Source organism: Rhinopithecus roxellana, chromosome 7 (genome assembly GCF_007565055.1).
Source record: "Rhinopithecus roxellana isolate Shanxi Qingling chromosome 7, ASM756505v1, whole genome shotgun sequence".
Taxonomy (NCBI): Eukaryota; Metazoa; Chordata; class Mammalia; order Primates; family Cercopithecidae; genus Rhinopithecus; species Rhinopithecus roxellana.
In genome coordinates, this window is record NC_044555.1 from 33,382,571 (window position 1) to 33,401,770 (window position 19,200).

Consider the following 19,200-nt stretch of genomic DNA (forward strand, 5'->3'; position numbering starts at 1 on the left):
AACGTCTTTTCTTCTGTTTTTCAGACAGGGTCTCATTCTGTTGCCCCGGCTGGGGTGCAGTGGCATGGTTTCGGCACACTGCAACCTCTGCCTCCTGGGCTCAAGGGATCCTCCCACCTCAGCCTCCCAAGTAGCTGGGACAACAGGCGTGCGCCACCATGCCTGGCTAATTTTTGTATCTGTTTTGGTAGAGATGGGGTTTCACCATGTTGTCCAGGCTGGTCTCAAACTTCTGGGCTCAAACGATCCACCCACCTTGGCCTCCCAAAGTGCTAGGATTATAGGCGTGAGCCACCGTGCCCAGCCTCAAACTTTCTAAAAAGGAAAAAAAAAGAACAAAAACTCAGAATTTGAAAGAACATTTTTTTCTTAATATTCCTATCCTTCGGCTGGGCACGGTGGCTCACGACTGTAATCCCAGCACTTTGGGAGGCCGAGGCGGGTGGATCACGAGGTCAGGAGATCGAGACCATCCTGGCTAACATGGTGAAACCCTGTCTCTACTAAAAATACAAAAAATTAGCCAGGCGTGGTGGTGGGCGTCTGTAACCCCAGCTACTCGGGAGGCTGAGGCGGGAGAAAGGCGTGAACCTGGGAGGCGGAACTTGCGGTGAGCTGAGATCATGCCACTGCACTCCAGCCTGGGCGACAGAGCGAGACTCTTTCTCAAAAAAAAAAAAAAAAAAAAAAAAAATCCTATCCTTCAAGTCTCATTTCTGACATTTTCCCTGATAATTATCCTTAGCCATTTTCCTCTCCTCTGAACTTGTATATCTCAGAGCTCCTAACACACAATTTAGCCTCTGTTTATATGTCACCACATACAGTCTAATTATGATGCTTACCTCTCCAGGTGGTCTGGCAGCTCTTAGAGGACAAAAGCAAAGGCTGAATCTCCTGCTCCTTTCTCCCAAAGCTCTGCCCAGCCTAATCCCACCACAGAGACCCAAAACCTAAGACTATGGCTGAGCTAAGAGGCTGCCCTCAATAAGGCCAGATGAAGGAAGGCAAGAAAGCCCTATGAGGCAGATGTGGAGTGGGGAGGCCTTACCGCCATGACACACTTTGGGCACCGCCAGACACCCTTGGGGATCTCAGGCAGAGGAGGCAGCAGGCAGAAGATGTGGTAGTTGTCATCACAGCCATCACACAGCAGGAGCTTGTCATCCTCATCCCCTCGAGAACACATCCGGCAGACATATGACTCAATCTGCCAGGGGAGAAGAGCAAAAGTTCTCCATTGGAAATCCACTGTGTTTGCTGGCTGAATGATTTACAGTCCTGTACAGGCTAGTCATGCTAGGTCTGGAGCTCAACTGCTTGTATGTACCACCTCCCCAAATAAGCAGGTAGAGCTGCGAGACCAGTCTTTCATCATCCAGTCTTGAATCTTCCCATTTTCATTCATCCGATAAACACTTACTAAACCCATGTTCAGAACTACGCTGGACTCTAGCACAAAGACAAGACATGGTATCCTTCCAAGTATATACAGTACTCTAGAGACATGTGTTCATAAAAATTAAAAATTGCCAATAGCGGTCCATAAAGGGCACTGTGGAGCCTAGAGAAGGAAGCACTCAAAGCATCTGGAGATAAGGGGGGATAGCCTTGAGATAGGACTTCATTGAAAAGGTGACACCTGAAACTGGCTGAAACCTGAAGGCAAAATAAAACTTGGCAACAGGGCAGAGCACAGGGGGAATATCTTCCAGGCTGAAGAAACAACATGTGCAAAGGATAGGGATGAAAGAGCATAGTGCGTCTTACGGGGAAAAATGAACATACCTACAAGGAGTTCAGTCTGGCTATAGCAGAGGAGTGAGGTGGGCAGTGCTGGGGGATGAGGCTAGAGGTCAGCAGGGACTGGATCATGCATGGCAATGAGGAGCTTAGCCTTTATCCTGAAGCAATGGTGAGGCTCCTTCTCTGGACCCTTCCAGCACTTCATGTTGACAGCACTTGATCACCCTTTCTTGCTCTTTGTTCCATGTGAGTTGGCTTTGTTTCCCCAATTAAGGGAGCTAACTGAGGGCAGGGCCCATGGAGGCCCGCTTTTGTGGTTAATGCGACCTGGTCCAGTGCCATGCAGGGGAATGCTTATTGAAGGGACGAGAAGCAGAACATTAAGAAGTCAGGGCTGGGTCCTTACAAACTGGGCATTGCTGTGGTTCCTCCGCAGCCTCATGGTCATCTTGGTGCAGGGTTCTGGGCTGTGACTCAGCTCCTCCTTGCTCTCCAGGAAGGTCTTAGGCGAAGTTGACTCCACCTTCACATCCCCACCTAACTCTTCCTTCACCACTACTGTGGGGGGACACTCGGGCCCCTCCTTATCTGGGAGAGAGAAAAATGGCTGTAAACAGAGGTCTAGGACACTTAGGGCCCTGACTTTTGTCCCCAGGTGAGGCCACCCCAGCCTGTTAGGCCTTACCTTTCTTCCGCAGAGTCTTGTCCTTGGCCATGAGGCCCAGGCCCATCATCTTGGGGCCTGCCCCATAGATCTGTAGCTTTTTCAGCTCTGGATTCTTTTCAATGTCTTCCTCTGTGGGTTCCGGCTGGAAGGAAAGAAGGAAATGAATCAAGACTGCTATCTGGGGCAGACTGTCCCATCCTAAAAGAACAATAACTCAGACTACATATCACCTGATATGCTGGGGGCTGAGGCACAGATGGGCTAAGCCAAGAACTCAGTGTTGCTTTTTGGAGACTGAGGGTAGGTGAGCTGCCTCCTCGGCCCTCTCTCGGAAAGGAATAAAAGACAGGATATCTCAGTTTTCCCAACTGCAAAATGAGAATATTACCTCCTCCCTTATAGTTATGAGGGGGGTTAGGGATAATATATATGAAAAAGCTAGCAGTGTTTGGCATTACCAACAAATGGCAGTGACTAATAGGATCTGCTAAATTACATGCTTCATTGAGCCCAGGGAGTGTCCATCTTGTTCTCTGTTGTATTCCCAGTGCCAAGAAGAATGCCTCGCACATAAGCTTCTGCCTGAAGACATAGCCATAAGGAGCTGGGAACAGTGGTACACACCTGTAGTCCTAGCTACTCAAGAGGCTGAGGCGAGAGGATCACTCAAGCCTAGGAGTTCAAGATTATAGTGCACTATGATCAAGCCTGTGAATAGCCACTGTACTCCAGTCTGGGCAACATAGCAAGACCCTATGTCTCAAAACAAAACAAAAGACACAGGTATAAGAAGAAGAGTTCTACTTCTATGAGCAGAGTAAGTCTGGAAAGGAACAAAACAGGCAAGAAGAGCAGACATACAAAAGAGGCTGCACAAACAGATCAAGACCCAGCTCAGCAGCTCAGCTGAGGGGAGAAAAAAGCAAAAGTGAAGCCAGAGAGAGGCACACACTAACGCTCGGAAGAACTCAGAGAACAAAAGAAGGGATAGTGGAACAGGGAACACAGCCTTAGCCAGAGGGAAGGAAAGGACTCCCTCCACCTCAAAGCTCTAAGTTCGAAGAAGGGGAGTACTCACATCAGGCTGCAGTCTCTTGGCCCGCCGGCCATAGCTGTTGAACTTGGAAGGCTGCACAGACTGTCGTAGGGGGATGCTGTGGGGTTTGTATTCCTTGTCCTTCTCCTCATTATCAAATGGACGTGTGTTACACTGCTGGGGACAGGTGAGGGGTAAGAGTCAGGACACGGGACTCCAGCCCGCAAAAGCAAGAACTTCCCTCTACCCTCACCCAATGGCATCCAAAGTTGTGGTCCACTCACCTGACCCACACCAGTAGCCCGTTCCACTGGTCTTTAGCACTGACACGAGCACACACTTTGGGAATTCTCAGTGCCTTTGCTTGTATCACTCCTCCCTTCCAATCACTTCCTCCACCAACCAACCATCTCCCCAACTAAATCAGACGCCATCTCTTCCCACACCTTCTAGCCCAAGCTCTCCCTTATCTGATTTCTCTATCAGTTAAAACTTTGTCACATAACAAATAAGGTAGCCGTACAGATAACTCCAGGACCTCTGACCCTGAGCAGTGCAGAAAGAGAACAAGCATCACTAGGAAAGAGCAGAGTCCAACTCCCAGGTCTTCAGTCCGCTAAACCAGTTTCATTAAGAGCAAGTGTAGAAATCTGTGCTGAAGGGTAAAGCCGCGCCCTGCCCCACTTTGACATCCTTACCACAAGGTTGGCTCCAGATTGGTACATTTCATAGGGATAAACAATGCGTTCGTAGTGGGAGCGTAGCAAGGAGCCAATATTTTTGCCTGGTGGGTAGTTGAGGCGCTGGGCTACCCGAGCCCACCGACGGTCCTTGCAGATAGCTTCATAACCACCTTCCTCCACCACAATCTGAAAAAACAAGCAGGAAAAGACATGGATATTTCATGTGTATTTTTGTGAGGGAGTAGGCCTGTAGAAAGGGCAAAAGGGCAATGAGGGCAACTCTAGTCCCTCACTTCACTGGAGGCTATCCCCTTATCCCAATCTCAAATTGCAGCAAAAGATTCCAAGATGTTCTCATGACAGCTTGTGTGCTACCAAGCTGTGCCCCTTCCATTGCAGCCTAAAGATCTAATATTCAAACTAAGGGGGCCCCCACAGTACCAAGGATATTGGGGTGAGGTGGGGGGTGCTTGACAAAAACCTGTTCTTACTTTGCTGAGACTGTAGAGGTCCAAGATCCGCCGTTCTACATTGGGAATCTTTAAGGAGGAGCCCTGGATTTCCCAGAATTTGGCAATCTGGTCCAAGTAGTTCAGTTTCACTCTCGTCTGGGCCTGAAGAAAAAATGGCTCAAAGAGGCTGGCCACCCCCTCCCACTGACCACTATCTTTGGGTCCAATCTTAGGGGAGAACAGAGGAATACAGCAGTCCACATTTTCACTACCCAGGGCTTCTTCCAATGAACCGGATCCCAGACTCTAGGCAGTGCGTAGCCCCACCTCGTTCTCACTTCTTTTGTTTTTTTTTGAGACGGTCTTGCTCCGTCGCCCAAGCTGGAATGGAGTGGTGCAATCACGGCTGACTGTAGACTTGACCTCCTGGGCTCAAATAATTCTCCTACCTCAGTTTCCTGAGTAGCTGGAACTACAGGCGCATGCCACCACGACCAGCTAATTTTTGTATTTTTTGTAGCAATGAGGTTTCACCATGTTGCCCAGGCTGGTCTCAAACTCCTAGGCTCAAACAATCCATCCACTTCGGCCTCCCAAAGAGCTGGGATCACAGGTGCGAGCCACTGCACTCAGCCACCTCTCTCTCATTTGTCACCTTCTAGTCAATCAGAGAAGCCCAAGGTCCCAATAGAGAGGGTCACAACTGCCAAAAGCTTTAGATATGTCCTCTGTCAATCTCCCTGACAGGGTCATGTGAGTATTATCATTTCCTCTACAGATGAGGAAACAGAGGCTCAGAGGAGTTAGGTCACACAGCAAGCATCAAGATATTTTGGTGCCACATAACTTGAGCTTTGGCTCTCCCTCTGCTACTTATTTGTTATATTGCCTTGAGGAAATCAGTTCCGCTGTGGACTCCTTTTTTCTTTTACTAATAATTATAAATGGAAAATAACTGCATAGTCCACTTACCCCAGAGGGGTAGACTTAATGAGGGGAACAGTGAAGATCCTCTGCAAATTTCAGAATTATATCTACGCTCTAGGCATGTTTCAGAGAAAGGAAGCTCCAAAATGGCACATGCACCTCCTTATGTACCACCAAACTTGTTCCATGGTGGCTAAAGGGTGAAAGTGCATGCTATAATTATAGACAGAATGGCCTAGAACTAAGAGATGGTATATCGGAGTAGCACTAGCACCTGGCCAACCCAGGACCCAATGTGGGCCAAAGAGACTAGGAACAAGATATGTATCATGCTTCCCTGAAATCTCAGTAACCAAGAAGGACTCCCATAGGCCCCAAGTCTATAACCTCCTCACTCCAGTCAGAGGGCCTGGTTCTTGGGGAACTAGATAGTCACTACCATTCGCTACCTCGCCCTGATCCCATTAGGGGGAACAAAGACAGCTCTTTCCATTTCATAGCTGAGAAAAACTAAGGTCTATTTGTGCAAAGAAACAACCTACAGTTCCTCAGCTGTGAGAACCCTCAAAGGGCAAGGAAGTGCTACCTCGACCTCAGCCCCTTAGCTTTCTGAAGTTGGCCTCATCCCTGCTCCTTCTCATTAGCCAGCACTCCCTCTATAGAAAACCTGCCCTTGTGTCATGCTAGGCAACATCTTGCCCAAGCTGTACCCCTATAAACCTGACAAGATACATTTTTCTTTTCTGAGATGGGGTCTTGCTATGTTGCCCAAACTGGTCTTGAACTCCTGGACTCAAACAATCCTCCCACCTTAGCTTCCCAAAATGTTAATAGTGCCGAGGCTGAGGAACTCTGGTCTAGAACACAAGTGAACTTTTAGGGTGTAAGTATTCAGCTGGGCCTGGGCCTAATCCCCACCCCTTGGACATCTAGTAAGATTTGTGGGTACATAATAATGGGGGAGGGAGTGGCAGCATATGCCTAACCTAGAGCTTCCATGGAAAACTCCAGGATCTTACGTGGAAATGGCTTCAGTGAGCCTAATCTACTACCCCAGGGCATTCTCTAGCAGGGAAAACCCCACCTGTCCATGAAAAGGGCCTGGACTTCCTGTACAGAACAAAAGGGAGAAGGAAAATCCTACCTGCCTGACCCCTTGCCAAGTCTCTAACCATTCCAGCCTTCACAGAGCCCAGTTCTTGTGTTGTTCTGCCCATCTACCTAAACTCCCACCTTACCAAGCATCCATGGAAGGAAAGTAGAAAGCACAGGGCTGTGGATGAATTGGATATATGAAGCCACATTCAGCTGGCCAAGGAAGAAGGGGTATCAGCCAGTTCCATATTTCCTTTTTGTTGACTCAGCTAGGGTAGGCTAGTTCACAAGGGAGCTTCAGAAGTAACAAACCTTTGTGAGAAAGAGATATATGTCCCTAGCCTTTGGGCTATCAAATCACAAATGCTAAATGCGCCTGGCTCTTGGTTATATTTAGAGTTCTAAAGCTTCTTCCATGCCCTGGGCACACTAAAGTAATGCAATTTCACAGAAGAGAGAATAAAGGCCTAGCTAGGTAAAGTACCTCAGTCAGAGAAACTATAAGGGAAGTGGGATTAGAACTCAGGTATCCATTCTCCCAACCCCACCACCAGCTCCTAGTCTTCTCACCTCTAGCTCATTCAGCCTCTGGATTCGGGGGGTAAACCTGAAGTTGTCCACTTCCACAGCAAAGGGTGGCTGCCAGTCCTGAGAGGGTAGAGAGGTGAAAGGGAGTTGAGTTATCTCAGCATAGTGTAAGACCGAACTCATCAAAAGCAGCTCGGAATCTCACTGGCACCTTCCCAGACCTCTAGCCACTCCAGACCCTTTAACCTGCAAACATCCTACCCAACCACCCACCCCCACCTCCCCCCAGAACTCACAAGAGTCTAGCAGCCCTCAAGTCCACACCCAAGGCCCCATGCACATGCCCTAGGAAACTTCTCCTGAGTCCCACCCAACAGTACAGTGCCAGGATTTCAAGAAATTAAGAGATGGAGCCTCTGTTTTGTTGACCTTAAACCTTCTCCACACCCACATTAACTCCTTATCCCCTAGGCACGTGCTGTAGGACACACAGGCCTGGGAGTACTGGAAAGCACACAGGATCTAGAGTCAGAAGACATGGGTTCATATTCTAGATCTGCTACTTACTAGCTATGAGATTTCAGCTTTCTGAACTTGTTTTCTCATCCATGAGGTGGGAATATGAACTCTAGCCCTGGCTTCCTCACAAGACCAATAAGGAAAATTAAAACTAGTTTTCAAATGAAAATGTTATTCAAAGGAGTTATCGTTATGACCTGACATCTAAGGCTGACCACACCTCACAATACACATGCAGGGTAGCTTAGCTCTGATTCTGGCAGGACGTAAAGGTTTGGCCCTTTAATGTTTGTTCTCTCAGTTTAAGGGCCTGAGATAGACACTGCAGGGAAGAGCAAGGAACAGGGAGCAAGTACGTGTATCACTCACCCAGTCTGGAAGGCTTCCTGTGGATCCTCTCTCATACACCTGCCTGGTACAGGAAGAGGCAGGGGAGGGAGCTCCAGGGGGTGGGGGTAAGCGCTGGGATGCCTGACCGTGGTGGCAAAGAATGGGAGGATTTGGGGAGGGAAGTCAGGTAAGGATCATGAAAGTGGGAGAAACTCTGCCCTGCCAAGTTGGAGCTTGCTGTGTCCTGCCCAAAGGTCAGCTGTGAAGAGCCCACTCTCCAACACCCCTTTCCAACCTGCTACGCAGTCCTCTCCTTCCCAGAGCCCTGGTTCCTGCTGGGTTGGCAAAATGAACCTAAAGTAACCTAAACCAATGCTCGAGGAAAGTGAGGCTCAGAGAAAAAAAGTGAAATTTCCAAAATTACATGCTGAGTTAGTGGTGGAGCCAAGAACCCACGTCTTCTGACCTCTGATCCAAGGCCTTTGCACTACACCAGACACCAGTGTTCATACATATATGCATACACATGGGTGGGGGGGAGACAGTGAAAGAGAAGAAAAACTGCTGACCTCTCCTGCACACACACTTTTAGAAAATGGGCTAGAGGACTCACACTTGCATGCATACACAGACCACACTCCCCTTCCCCTACCAGCCAAAGCAGGTGGCAAATATCTGGGGCTCAGGAAGCAGGGACCAAAAAAAAAAAAGAAAAAAAAAAACACAGGCCAAAATGGTATGGCTCAAATCCAGACAAGCTCCCTGTGCCCGCTTGCCTCTCATCAGGATAGGGCAGTCCCCTCAGCACAGGTAACCCAGCTAAAAAGGTGCTCAACCCCAAAACTCCGGGCACTCTTCTTTCCTGCTGAATCAAATTCTAGACAACCAGTGCAACATCAAGCACCTGACAGGAAATGGCAGCCCTGGAATGCTACAGCAGGAGCCATGGATGCAACAGATACCTGGGAAGGCCCTACAAACCGCCTGTCTTCATTTCTAGACTACCGTATGCCAAATGCTCAGTATGTTGGTATTACTGGGATGTGGTGATAAAAAAGGCTGGCTACCTGATGAACAAAGCAAGATCCCTCCAAACTCCCCTGGGTCTACTCAGGGTACCCACAACTCTCCCCCTACCCATCTTTCCCAGGCATAGCAGTCACCTGCCCAGCAATTCAGGCCCGAAACCATCTTTCCTCCAGCAAACCGCCAATTCCCAGGCACCCACCCATATACAGGTTCCCACCCTGGGCCCAAGCATCACTTGAGCAAGTACTTCAAACTTCAACCAGAAGGCGGCCAGCTGCCTAAAGGTGGCCTAGGAGCAGCCATAGAGAAGGAAAACACCAAACCAAACCAGAGAGCCAGATATCCTGGATTAGAGGGAAGCACACTGTTGACCAGTGAAAAGAAGCAAAATAAAGGATGGCCTCCTGCTGGCCATGCACACCTGGGACATGTCACTCTTCCCCTTCCTGATCCCCCAAAGCAGGGTAACAACACCGGCACAAGGCCAGCCTGCCTAAGTCAGTCCAAGATAGAAAAAAAGGAATTCAGGCCTCAACTACCCCCATGTCAGCTACGCCTCTTTTTCCCACAGGTTTGCCCAACTACTTCAGGGAGTGCCTCCTTGAGGCTGCCCAGGACTCCTGCCTCTCCCTTCCACTAGCCTTCCTGATCCTCTACCCGCCGCCACTCCCTCACCATGGACAAGGATACCTCAGAAATCTGTGGCCAGACTCCAAGAAGGAAGAAATTAGCTTACCCAACAACTCCTAGAGGATCTATCTGAAACCACCCTAGATGTGTGGCTGAGCACCAGAAAGCACCAAGTTGGATAAGGAGGCCTGTGGTGCCCTCCTCAGGTAGGAATGAAGCTTCCTATTCCATTTCAGCCAGGAGACACCCACTCAAAAACACCCTTTTCCAGCAAAGCTCAATTTCTGCGCTTGGAATCCCAAGTGATCACTGAACATTATCATCACTTTTCCACCATACCAGCAAGGCAGCAGCTTGCCCTAGCCCTTGAGGGACTTCTAGCCTGAAGCCAGGCCTAGGAGGAAAGCTATGGCCTTTGTTGCTGACCCCTGTGAATCATGTTCCAAAGGGGACAGAATTCCAAGGCTCCATTCTGTTCTGGGGGCCCAAGAGTGCCCTATCCTCTGGGATCTCCTACATCCTGGACCAGAGCAGAGTAGAAATCTTCTGAGAAGGACTCACACTCCACCACCAAGCTGACCGGTCCAAACATCTCCATAGGAAGTCAAGTCTGCGGGATGATGTACAGAAAAGGCCTTGACATTGCCTTCGATGAGGAAAGAGGACAATTCCCTGAACCCACCTCAAGGGAGACAGAGCAATCCCTGTGAGACTGATTTCCTGACTGGTCCAGCAGGCCAGGATATTATCATAGATGAATTGGCCTGGCAGGGTATGAGTAAATATGAGTCAACCTATATAGGAATAAACCAATGACCACATCAAACACCCTCACAGTCACAATTACCACTTATCTAGTGCCTACTACATACAGACGCTACCTAGTTTAATTCAATCCTCTAAATAACCATTCCTGGGACCCATTTCACAGGCTCGGAGAGATTACTTCTACTTTCCCAAGGTCACACAGCTGCTAAGCTTCAAAGTGGAGTTTTGAACTCAAGTCTGTCTCCCTTCAGGGCTGCGATCTTTCTATTAATACTATACCATGCTGCCTGCCTTAAGGGAAGTGATGACAACAGATTGGAGAAACGCCTTATTTTTACAGCCTCGACCTAGGTGGCCCGGGCTAACTAAGAGATGTGCGAGGTGCCTCTCTGTGAACTCCCTCCGGCCCACTAGGAATCCCTGTCTTAAACCAAGAATGATTCTGAAGAGCCGGAGTGGGGGTGGATCTCTGACTCCAGGTCACCTGTGGGCCTCACACCACGAGAAGACCCCCGGCCCAACACCCTTTTTCCGATCCGCGCCGCATCCACAACGGTCCCAGCCACCCACTCTCCCCACCTCGAGCTGCCCTCCGCCCCAGACTTCGCTGCTGGCTATCCTACTGCTTCATTCCCCGTCTCGCCGCCGGCGAAAACCGGCCCCGGGGCTTACCGCAGGTGGGCGGATCTTGCAAATGCCCGATTTCTCTGCGATGGGCCTGATTTTCGCGATGTAGCCAAGAGGGTCTCGGAACTCGGCCCAGCTAGGCTCGAACACTGGGCACTCCGGCGGCGGTAGGAAATCGTCGGACCCCGGCTCCATGGTGGGCCTGAGGTCTGGGCCAGGGATCAGGAGGGCTTGGACCGCCCTTAAGGACTCATGGCGCCGCCGCTGTTTGAAGCCGAGGCAATGCTCGGAGGCTAGGCCCTAAGCGGGGCAGCCGCCGCCCGCCGAGGGCCTAGGGGGGCGTGTGGCCGTCGTGCTCTGAGAGTCTCAGGCTGACGCTACTGCTACCGCCTCTTCGTCCTGCTCCGTTTCTTCCAAACTGTGTCGTTGCCTCCACACTACCGCAGCCTTCGCCACCACAGTTACCTCCCAAACACCGCGGCCTTCATCGCCGCCGCCGCCGCCATCTTGGTTTGTCAGCGTCTCCCCTCCCCACACCACAACAAACCGGATCCTTCCGCGGGGTGTCCTTCCGAGCCTCGTATACTTTGCGTCACACCAAGCCCTAGGAAATCTTCATATAGTGGAGACCGAGCTAAATAGGCTGCTATGGGTTCTATTTGGAAGGGGTTACTCAAAAGTACCACCCCCGATTGAGAGAAAATAGTTCATTGCAACAGCGGAGGAACAAGATTGTAATTAGTTTGCCGGATCCTCTTTCCGGATGGACCGGCGGTGCACGTTTAAAGGCCAGTGATGCGCATGCGTGTTATGGAGACCGGAAGAGGAGCTGGTGTCCGTGGGTGGTGGAGCCAAACCGGCACTCCCTCTCAGACCTCAACCGGGTCGCTATCCCAGCACCAGCGTTCTGTGTCCCTTCTCCCTGGTCTTACCGGTATGGGCTGCGGAAGGCGGCTTTGGGAGCCTGATTGCAAAGGACCCCTTTTGCTGGCCCGCGGGGTGGGGGGAGATGTACTAGGCTCCAGCTCTAGACACTGACACCTCTGGGGCTTTGAAATAAGGCAGGCAGGAAGCTGCTTACTCCCTGGGGATTATGGATTTTTAGAATCCTGAGTCCCAAGTAAAGGAGGAAATCTTTATTTCATCCAAGGTTACAGGTAGAGCGATGGGGTTTCGATTCTTACCCCCCAAAAGTCACTGGGAATCAGCATTTTAATGAATGCTTTCAACTGTTCTGTATTCACTTTTACCGTGTACACATTTGTTGCATACACTCCGACAAAATAAGCCTGTTTAACTATTGGATGTTTAGCAGCGGCGTATTTATTCAGTGTCTACTATGTAAAACACCTGTTTGCCCATTTGTGAGCCTGCAGTGTACTTTCCAAACATCCGTGTACTTTGATTGTATTTATTGTGTATAGCCCCTGTGCATTTGGTACCAATTGTATGTACATTTAGTCCTATTGTGTGCATGTTCCTTGAGCAGTTTCTGAATAGGTTCATTGCAACTACAGTACTTTGAATGAGTATCAAACCAGTATTTTGTACACATACATCAGACATCTAGTGATTGGAGGATCATCTATGTCATTCATCAGCTGTGGACCTACTGCATATAGTTTGAACACCTACTGTGCAAATATTTGAGTACTTGTGTACATGCTGATTAAGTAATTTTGTTTTCCCCCATCAGACTATGAATTCTTCAAGGGCAGGGACCGTGTGGCCTTATACCTCCTTAGCACTTGGCGTGTTAAGCAGTAAATTAATGTTGAGTAAACAAAAGAAAAATGAATAAATGTCCTTAGCATATATTGACTGAAAAATATGTATACTTTTTGCAAACATTTCCTGTTTAACATATTAAACGTCCACTGTAAGCTTAAGGCAGGTAGGGAGTGTCATACCTTCGTGCAGTTAACTGTTCCTAATCAGATACTGTGCCATTTAGGTCCATCCTGCCTACTTCAGGACTGAGCTAAAGACATCCTAGCTGAGGGAACAGGGCACACAGGTAGGAGCTCACGCCCTGGGCTCAAAGAGTCATGCCTTGCAGTCCCACCAGCTCTGCCATTTTCTAGTTTGTAACCTTGAACAAGTCCCAACTTCTGTAACTGAAATGGGGATACTACATACCTTGCAGAATTGTTGTGTACTTGGCACATAGCAGGCCCTCAGTATCTGGTAGCTGTTATTTTTATTTCTGAGAGTCAACAACCAATATGCCAAAACTCATTAAGAATCTCCTTTGTGTCAGACACTGCTAGTGCTTTTATATTTTTTTATCGTCTGAATCCTTATATTACCTTCAGTGTTCAAGATCTTTATCCCCACTTGGCTCGTGTGGAGACGTGGAGACTTGCCCCAAGTAACAAAGATATTAAGTGACATCTTTCTAGTTTTCTAGGTGTCAGGGGAAACCTCAGCCCCTCTCCACCAGAAACACAGGTGGATAGTCCAACTGAACAGCTGTCTGGACAGGAAGCAGGAAAGCTAGGCAAAGTGATGCTAATCACAGTAATATCACTAGCCTCTCACGTGGATAAGCATCTAATTGCCTACATGGCTAGTTCATGCCAATTATTTCCCTTAGTCTTTGCAACAGTCTTCGGAAAGATGTAGGTGAATTTACCCAGTCTGTAGATGAGGAACCAAGTTTCAGAAAGGTTAAACAACTTGCCCAATGTTACACAGGAAGTTGCTGACTCTGGTCAAATGCTCTTCCTGTCGTTTGCCCTCACCAGGAGTAGAGGAGGTGAGGGAAAAGGGAGCTGCTGGGGTGAGAGGTAGGGTGGTGGGGCAGGGCCCAGTCCTTGGCAATATGGGGCATGCAGGGCCTGGAGCTTGGACTGCCCATCAGGCAGCACCCCCAGGCCACCGTGGCTGTGACCGTGATGGTAGTGGTGGTGGTGGTGTGTGAAAGAAGCAGATGAAAAGGAGGCAGAGGCCTGGCCAGGGAAGGGTGAGGAGAATCTAGAAGGTGGGAGAATACGGTAGATCCTAGGCTGAAGGAAGTTCAGCCTTTCATCTAGAGGCAGTTCAGGGAAGGACAAAGAGCATGAGTCAGGAATCAGGAGGCCAGATTTTGGGTCTCAGCTCTGCACAGTCTTCCTACAGGCTTCTTTGAGGTACTTTAGCCCAGACACACCCCTGTCCTGGAAAATTAAATAGAAATCACGTAGTCTTTGAAGCCAGTGAGATAGACTTTATTCGTTTACAAATATTTATTAAATTTCTGTTATGCACCAGAAAATTTTCTGGGCACTGGGAATATAATGGTGACCAAGACAGATGTAGTCTCTACTTTACTGGAGCTGACATGCACCCACTGAGATCTGCCAAGTACCTCACCTTCCTGAGCCTTTTCTCCTTTATATAATGAAGTGAAATAATCCCTTCCTCACAGTGTTGTTAGGAGGATTAGAGATAATGATGACTGCCATTCATCAAGGGCCAGGTGCTATGAAGTAGGTATTATTATCCCCATCCTACAGATGAGGAAACTGAAGCTCAGGGAAGTGTAAACTTATTCAAGTCACATGGCTAGTAAGTGCAGGACCAGAACTCAAACTCAGGTCTGTCTGACTGTCGTACAACTCTGCCTGTAAAAGTCTCAGATGGTGCTCCCAATGTAGTAAGGCATTCAGGAAATGGGTTTGTTCCCCAAGCCATGGGTCTTGCTGGGGGCCAACCAGAGTCTAGGCGCTGAGGACCTAAGAACCGGGATGCATCAAGGAGCTCACCCCAGGCTGGGGGCTGGCTTGGCCTCACCTATCCACCTGGGAGACAGGGTCTGACATGGAGTTGGTGCAGAGCAGTGACTGGAAGGCTCATCTGGGCTCAAAACCACACTCACCCCATTCGTGTTTTGTGTATCAACTGGGCAACGCTGACTTTTGTGTCTCACTTTTTTGGTTTGTAAAATATGGTCTCTTCCAGTTCTGAAGTAGGTTTGAGTTGTTGGTTCTGATTCCTAAACAGCTCTAGAATCCATCCCCTCCTCCTCGCCATCTTCCACTCCTCTTGTGAGCCTTTTACTATCTCTAGTCTTTACTCTTAAAAGAGCCTCCTCAAGGTATCTGTGTGAACTCATGGTTTATTAGACAGAGACAGAGAGAGAAATATCGATGTCTGGTATAGAAATACAGATGTATAGTATGTGCTTAATACATATACATAACAACAAAATGATTTATCCAAAATAATGTTAATTCAAAATGAATTATGACAGTAGTGGATTACAACTCACTGGTTAAAATAAAAATCCATGACTCCACATTGATATAAGTAAATGAAGTGAGAGAAAAGGGAAAGTAGAATTCTAAATTATATAGAAGGAATGATGGAGCTAGAAAATCATCAATGGATGCTCAAACCTTTACAAAATAAAAGAGCAAGCTCTTCAAATATTGCTGTAACACCTAGTGCCCAAATCTTGGTTTCTAAATGTCATTCTCTACTAAAAAAACCAGGGCTCCTTGGAAGGGCTCAAAAAAAGATAGAGATGTGCCACAGGACACAGGGGCTTAGAGGGCTTCTTACTGGCCAAATCTGAGGTTGTGAATATCAAAATAAAGAATGATGTTAATGGGTTATATATAAACCATTGAGTGAAATAAACCATCATTAAGTCCATAAGGATATAAACAAATAAATGTAGAAGGGAAAGCCCTCCCTTATAGTGGAAAGCCAACTAAGACATGCCCAGGCCGGGTGCAGTGGCTCATGCCTGTAGTGCCAACACTTTGGGAGGACTGCTTGAGGCCAGGAGTTTGAGACCAGCCTGGGTAACCTAGCAAGACCTCCATCTCTATAAAAATTTTTTAAATTAGCTGGGCATGGTGGTGTGTGGCTGTGGTCCCAGCTACATGGAAGGCTGAAGTGGGAGGATCACTTGAACCCAGGAGTTCGAAGCTGCAGTGAGCTATGATCGCACCACTGCACTGGGCAATGGGATGAGACCCTGTCTCAAAAAAGAAAAAAAAAAGACATATTGAAAGAATGATGGCATTTGAAAATCACCATTTGACAACCTCAGCCATAATAATTGTTCCAGTGAACGCTAAAACTAGTGAGTGAAAGTTTGAGGAGTAACAACATTTCCATTCATCTCTCCACAAGATACTCATCCACTACAATGGGGAAAGTGGTAACTTTACAGTGGAGATATTAGATAGCCCAATTTGTTACCTGGTCTTACTTTAGCTGCTGCTGAAGCCAGCGTGAGAAACCTGTTGGCAACAGAGTAACAGGGAGCAGCTGGGGAGACCTGCCTGTCTCCACGCTGTGCCCACTGCTGGAGCTCCAGTTCCCATTCCTTTCTTACTGTGCTACTAACACATTGCATTCGCTCACACCTCCAGGCCTTTTCATGCGCTGCTCCCTCTAACAAATGCCCTTCTCTGTCAGGCTAAGTCCTACTCACCCTTCAAGACCACTCCACTAAAAGGGGCGACTCCAGAAAACGGTGCCTGACCCCACCCACACACCCCAAGTTGGGTTTTCCCCTCCTCTGTGTTCCCACACACCCAGGGCTTCCTTCTGGGCCTGTACTTACTTTATCATCTTCACATTATCCCCACCAGGCTGTCTGTCCACTCCTGAAACTCTTGTCCTGAAACTCTTGTCTGACGTGGTAGCCACTTACCCACATGTGCTTATTTATTTATATTTAAATTTAATAAAATGAAAAATGCAGTTCCTCAGTTGCACTAGCCACATTTTGAGTGCTCAGTAGCCACATGTGGCTAGTGGTTACTGTATTGAACAGCACAGGTAAGGGACATTTTGCTTATCACAGACAGACCTTATTGGACAGCACTGGAGAACAAACATAAGACTCTGAGATTCTAGAACCTTTGTCCTTTGTGTTTGTTTGTTTGTTGGTTGGTTTGTTTTTGAGACAGAGTCTCCCTCTGTCACCCAGGCTGGAGTGCATTGGCGCGATCTTGCTCGGCTCACTGCAACCTCCGCCTGGCAGGTTCAAGCAATTCTGTTCTTTGTTATGTGTTGTCTCTCCCCATCTGCATCCCCAGAGAGATTGGCAGCAGCACCTTTGATGTAAGAATAGTCAGTGGGCTTGCTGTCTTCAGGTCCTCAGAGAAATGGGGAAGTGAGGAGATGAACTACCCCTCCACAGTCTGGACAGTGCATTTCTGGAGGGGTGGAGGGGGTGAGGAGCACGGACAGCCCAGCACTGGGACTGCAATGAGGACTGGAGGAGGAGAATTTAGGAAACAGTTGAAGAAAGCATGAGGAGCTCCCAGAGGGGCCCGGAAACTTGGTACACAGGTTGCATCAATCAGTAAATCAACCAATGCAAAGATACCTAACTCTGAGACTTAGAAAGAACCGTTCGTTCATTCATTCGATCAACAAAATTTTAGTGCCATCTGTGCTGTGCCAGGCACTATATGGGGCAATGCTCTGGATGGAGATGATTCAGACCAGTGTCACTCCCAAGCCACTTAAGGTATGGTGGGGAAGGATCTCAGAGAATGTGATGAAGGGCACATTTTGTGAAGGATGGGTTCTTCAAGCCCATCTTGCAAGGGTTGGGAAAACCTTCATCAGGGATGTTGCGGGGAGTATCGTGGCAGGGGGGAAAGGCACAAGTAAAATGCTGAGTTCGGAAAGTACACAGAGGCATTTTTGGGGAACAGTAAGTGGATGGCCAATGTGTGGGTGAGGAATGAGAGTTAGGACCACAGAGATTGGCTGGGCCACCTTGTGGAACACCTCCCATGTCAAGATAAGTGGTCTCTGTAGGTGACTTACTGTGTGTCTGGCCATGAGGTAGGCACTTCACATGCATCTGTTAACTGTCCTGCAAGGTTATTATCCCCATCTTACAGGTGGAAAGCCAGGCTCTGAAGGGCTAGGTGACTTGCCAAATGCAGCACAGGCAAGTCACTGAGCCAGGATTTGAGTGCTAAAAGCTGAGCTTTGGAAAAATGCGACCAGAATCAAGCTGAAGGTAGGGAAACGATCGTGCAGCTTGGTTCAGCAGGGAAGAAAACTAAAAAATGTTGATTGGACTTGATTCAGGACCTTGTGGGTCTAAGCTGTTCAAACCCTCACGTCTGGTCCATAAGGCAGCATCAAATGTGTAGGTGGCCTCAGCTGCTGCTTTTGCTAGTTGTCTTACCTGGGACACCTTTAAACATGCATACAAGGAAGAAAACAAAGAATTGATCTGAGCTGCTAAGAGCGAGGCCATCCAAACCATTCCCTTTTAAAGGCCATTCCAGATTCTAGGAAGGCAGCAAAAATAGTGACTGAATGCTGCTTCTGGGGACCCTGCTGACTTTAACCAAGAACCATGGCTCAACCCCACTTCTCCTGCACTAGGCTAAGATCCAGGACATAATCAGTGATGCTAGAAACACGTCCGTTTCAGAGGGAAGAGGTTTGGGAGGACTGGAAAGGGCCCTGGGGCTAGAAGTCAGGAAACCCCATCCTGACTTGCTGAGTGGCCTCGGGAGAGACTCTTCCCTTCTCTCAGCCTGTCCCCTTCTCTGTAAATGAAAGGGAGTCCAGCTCTTTGTTATCTAACATCCCAAGTACATATGCAGAGCTCTTAAAATGTATCTAGCCCTGTGCCTTCCAAATCACTCTCCCACCCTCAAGGATAGAAATGTGGCCAGCCATTGTGGGGATGAGGGAGAAGCTCCCAAGCCAGGCCAGGCCAGCCACATCCAGGGTGAGAGGAGATGCCCCAAGAGTGGAAGGAAGCATCCATCCTATGAAAGGAAGAGAAGGGAACTAACTTGCTCAGCTCTATCCTGGTTCCTTGGCATCCATTACTCCTGGGAATCATCATATCTCCATGTGGCAACGGCTTATCACCCCAAGTTTTACACTGAGGAAATGGAGACTCAGAGAGGGTGACTCTCCCGAATTCACATGCCTAGGAAATGAAAACCCCAGGATGTGAACTGGATCAACTCCAAAGCCCATACTCTTGCCACTCTGTCACGCAAACTGTGCATAAAATGAGATAGAAAAACCTCCCTCACTCCCACCTCCCTCCAAGCAAAGCATCTCATCCACCCAGGTGCCTGAATTTCTAACATTAGCGCATCACCTTCCTGGGCTAAGGCCTCTCTCCACGGGCTCCACAGTGGGGAAGGGGCGCAGAAGTAGGAGGCAGAGGCAGGA

At 48.5% G+C, this 19,200-nt stretch overlaps 1 protein-coding gene across 9 annotated transcripts in view; it reads right to left on the minus strand.

Annotated features, from left to right (window-relative positions):
* Positions 1–11,768, minus strand: part of KDM5C (lysine demethylase 5C) — a 34,943-nt gene extending 23,175 nt beyond the window's left edge. For 2 of the 9 annotated variants that reach the window (XM_030934132.1, XM_010364526.2), the window contains exons 1-8: positions 11,083–11,768; positions 7,177–7,254; positions 4,624–4,746; positions 4,148–4,318; positions 3,492–3,626; positions 2,432–2,555; positions 2,153–2,334; positions 1,052–1,210 (exon numbers count right to left, since the gene is read on the minus strand). In XM_030934132.1, the coding sequence (XP_030789992.1) occupies positions 1,052–1,210; positions 2,153–2,334; positions 2,432–2,555; positions 3,492–3,626; positions 4,148–4,318; positions 4,624–4,746; positions 7,177–7,254; positions 11,083–11,232 (1,122 nt within the window). In that variant the 5' untranslated portion in view covers positions 11,233–11,768. Of the gene's footprint in view, positions 1–1,051; positions 1,211–2,152; positions 2,335–2,431; positions 2,556–2,643; positions 2,884–3,491; positions 3,627–4,147; positions 4,319–4,623; positions 4,747–7,176; positions 7,255–11,082 lie in introns of those variants that run through there. The other 7 variants (XM_030934131.1, XM_030934128.1, XM_010364528.2 and 4 more) reach the window with 7 other exon arrangements.
* Positions 11,769–19,200: the final 7,432 nt, after the last annotated feature.